Source organism: Momordica charantia, assembly GCF_013281855.1.
Source record: "Momordica charantia cultivar OHB3-1 chromosome 11 unlocalized genomic scaffold, Mcharantia_2.0 BLBB01000011.1, whole genome shotgun sequence".
Lineage (NCBI taxonomy): Eukaryota > Viridiplantae > Streptophyta > Magnoliopsida > Cucurbitales > Cucurbitaceae > Momordica > Momordica charantia.
In genome coordinates, this window is record NW_028275159.1 from 17,687,396 (window position 1) to 17,691,108 (window position 3,713).

At 32.7% G+C, this 3,713-nt stretch overlaps 1 protein-coding gene across 1 annotated transcript; it reads right to left on the reverse strand.

Annotated features, from left to right (window-relative positions):
* Window positions 1-351: 351 nt before the first annotated feature.
* Window positions 352-2,706, reverse strand: LOC111025832 (sugar carrier protein C-like). The gene is made up of 3 exons (XM_088119801.1): window positions 2,441-2,706; window positions 1,140-2,098; window positions 352-996 (listed from the first exon to the last, which is right to left on the reverse strand). The coding sequence occupies exons 1-3, from the start codon at window positions 2,583-2,585 to the stop codon at window positions 550-552; spliced, it is 1,551 nt and encodes a 516-aa protein (XP_087975927.1). The 5' UTR covers window positions 2,586-2,706; the 3' UTR covers window positions 352-549.
* Window positions 2,707-3,713: the final 1,007 nt, after the last annotated feature.

Below are 3,713 nucleotides of genomic sequence, written 5' to 3' on the forward strand. Positions count from 1 at the left end.
TAAACAAGATGTTATTTGATGACAATTTGTATTCAATTGCAAGAAGAATTTGTAATTTTATTTTATTTTATTTTTTTTTAACTTTTAAGCACCATGATCCATGAGTTATCGCAAAACTATTTGTTATTGTAGATTTTAAAGAAAGGCCACCGTAACAAATTATGTGAGTAATAATTTAGCCACAAATTACCAAAATGTTATTTAAAATCTCTTGAAGCAGCCTCAGCACATCGTCAAAAGCATATTTTAATAATAATAATAATTATTATTATTATTATTATTGTTATTGTTATTGTTATTGTTATTATTATTTTTTTGAAAAAAGAAAACACCACAGTCATAAATGCCGAATTAAACATGGAAGAAATTTTATTCCATGACATTTAATACACAGAATCCCTACCAAAACTACTAAATACCAGAGTAAATTTCTGGAAATAACAAAAAAAAAAAAAAGAAAATAGAAGGAATAAATCCTATTAAAGAGAAAGTATAGGGGTGGAAGTAAAAGAAAAATAATGATAGTAATCGGGTTGTGACATTCTGGTCCTAAATTTGAGGTCGAACTTTAGTAAGTTGTTGAGACACATATCTACTCCAGAACCAATGTTGCCTCCAAACACAAGACATGTCTTCAATGGGGATGCCCTTTGTCTCCGGCAAGAAGAAATAGATGAATATGGTCATCACAGCCACGAAGAACGCGAAGAAGAAGAACAACCCAAATTTCATATGGCAAAGCATGGTGAGGAAGATTTGGGCAACCAAAAAGGTAAAGAACATATTCACCGACGCCGTTACGCTTTGGGCAGCTGATCGAATTTCAAGCGGGAAGATTTCACTTGGAACTAGCCATCCCAGAGGTCCCCAAGACCATGCAAAGGCTTGAACATAGATGCAAATAAACAACACCACAATACCAGCATACCACTTGGGTAAATAAGCAACCTCACCAGAAACTCCAAATTTCCAAGCTATGAACACAGCCACCAAAACCTACAAATGATGCGATGTTTATTAGAATCAAATGGATTAGAAAAAGCTTTTGAATAATTATTGTTGGTCAAACATACTTTTTGCCCAATTTCGTTCTAGAAAAAAAAAATAAAAGGGATTTGAAATAGTAAAATTTTAATCACCTGGAAAATGAACATGATGGTTCCACCGAGCAAGAAAAGAATCCTCCTTCCCCATTTATCCGTACCATACATAGATACAAAAGTTGCCAAAACATTGATACCACCCGTAATGACAGATGAAAGAAGAGAAGCATTGTCCCCAAATCCAATAGTCTTGAACAGCACAGGAGCATAGAACATGACAACATTGATCCCAGTCAATTGTTGAAAAAATGGTATTAAAACAGACATTACCAATTGTGGTCTGTTTTGCCTCTCCCTCAAATTCCTCCATGGATGTTTAACTGCCTTGGCAGCAATACTTGCTGCCACGATGTCTTGAAATTCTGCATCTACATCCTTCAAAGACACGCCGCGGATACGTTGGAGCATGACTCTTGCCTTCTCAACTTCACCTCTCTCCAACATCGAAGTTGGAGTATCGGGAAGAAACAAAGCTGAGATTGTGATGAATAATGCAGGCACTCCCGCACCGCCTAGACTCACGCGCCACCCCCATCCGCCATGAATCTTGGCAGTACCAAAATTAACAAGATTAGCCACTAGAATGCCGATCGTAATCGATAGTTGGAAAACAACATTCAGAGAGCCTCGGTATTTAGAAGGAGCCATCTCCGAGACATAAAGTGGAACAGACTGAATTGAGAATCCAACACCAATGCCCAAACAAATACGACCAATGATCAACATGGCGATGTTTTGAGCTGCAGCATTAATGGCAGCACCAACCAAAAATACGAAGCCACCGAGAAGCATAGACTTTTTACGACCGAAGGTTTTGGTGACCCAAGATGCTACAAAAGAAGCCAAAAGTGCAGCCAAATAAAGAGAAGAAGTAAACATGGTGAGGGCAACACTATCAAATTTGCAGTATTGATTGGTTGAAGTGTCCAAAGCTTCTTTCTCATAAACAGATGGGAAAAATTTCTGCAGAAATGGAGCCATTGACGTGACGCCACCTGATCAATTCACCAAAAATTAAATAATAAATTATTAAACAATGGAGTGAGTCAAAACGGTAGAAGAAAGCAATTCTATACGAGGTCTTCTTCTACATTATTTTCTAATAAATTGAGTGCCTAAATTTCATGCAGTCGTTTTTTGGTATATTATCAAACTTTCATAGATTTTAATTACCATAACAAATTTATAAAAGTTACTTCATTCTAATATTGAATTAATTTTTTTAAAGTCCTCATATTATATTTTAAGTGTCGTGAGTTTTTAGGCCTTAGAAGCCAACATCTCACTCGCCTATACCTTAAGCTGGGCCTACCCTACATAAAAAATCATTTGGATACCTGAGATACCAATGTCGTAACCGAAGATGAGTCCGCCCATAGCTGCAACAATGCATGTTATCAACACATAAAAAGTGAGTTCTCCAGGATAGTTCTTGATCGACCCGCTTTGATTACCATTGAGCTCGAAACCACCGCCGGCCATCTTAAAAATTGAAGAGAGGAAATAGGAAATATGAACGTAAGGGAAGAGAAGAGATCGAAGAATGTGAAAAAAATCAAAAGCTGAATGGGAGAATATATAGCCAAATTTTTCCTAAGATAGTTAGGAATGGGTTTCCTTCCCAAACACCAAAATCCGTCCATGGGTTGAAGACTTGATAATGAATAATGGGATAATTAAGGTGATAATTACAAAATTATAAGAGATAACTCAATATTATATATATTTTCAAATATAGTTTTAAATTTTATAAAAATACCATAATTCCCAAAAAATCAAATTTAAAAGTAATATAACGTACGTACACTTAAACTATATTTTGAAAGAATTAAAAACTCTTAACATTTTTCTAATATGTATTAAATTTATGCTATCTTACAAAATTTTCATAAAATAAATATGTTTGTTGGTATAATTTAGTTGTGTAATTTTAAGTTTTTCAAGTTTTCGAATAATGAAATTTAGATTTTATCTTTTCGTAACAAAAAAATGGAAAGGTTCAATTTCAATGTGTATCAATTTTTATTTTAAATTTTATCAAATTACATTTTAAATATAGATTAGTATTGCAATATTCACCTTAAATTTTTAAAATTTTACTCTTTTGATAAGTTTTTGTCTGAGAAAAGTATTTTATATGTGTCAAATGAATTCTAAAACATATGATATTTTGTATGAAATTGATAGAGTTAGGATAAAAACCGACATTAGATAAGTTTTTTTTTCAATTATAAGTTTTTACACTATTTTTTTTCCAAGTACAATGTTTGGAGGTGGAGGATCGAACTCATTAGCTTTTGGTTAGAAATATACGTCAATTACCCTAAACTATGTTCGATTTGGCTTTAACAGAGTTATTTAATAGTCAATTTTTTGCATTAAATTAAACTTAATTGGCATAAAGCTTGATTTAATTACATTAAGTTAGTGAGTTTTTGAAGTCTTTTTACATTATTTTATTTTTGGTTAAAATTAGTAGCTTAATTAACAAAATTAAATACAAGAAGAAAATTGTAATACATATCTAAATTTAGAGTTAAATTTTGAAACAACTTGCAAAATTTAAAGATAAAACTGGTTGAATCGGAACTTCAAATGCAAAAAGAAAAT

Bases quoted from the DNA above. Each gene is read 5' to 3' on its own strand.
- LOC111025832 (XM_088119801.1), bottom strand. From the start codon at position 2,585: ATGGCCGGCGGTGGTTTCGAGCTCAATGGTAATCAAAGCGGGTCGATC. The intron at 2,099-2,440 runs GTATCCAAATGA...TGAATTGATCAG, and splicing joins TTACGACATTGGTATCTCAG to GTGGCGTCACGTCAATGGCT. The intron at 997-1,139 runs GTGATTAAAATT...CATCATTTGTAG, and splicing joins CCATCATGTTCATTTTCCAG to GTTTTGGTGGCTGTGTTCAT.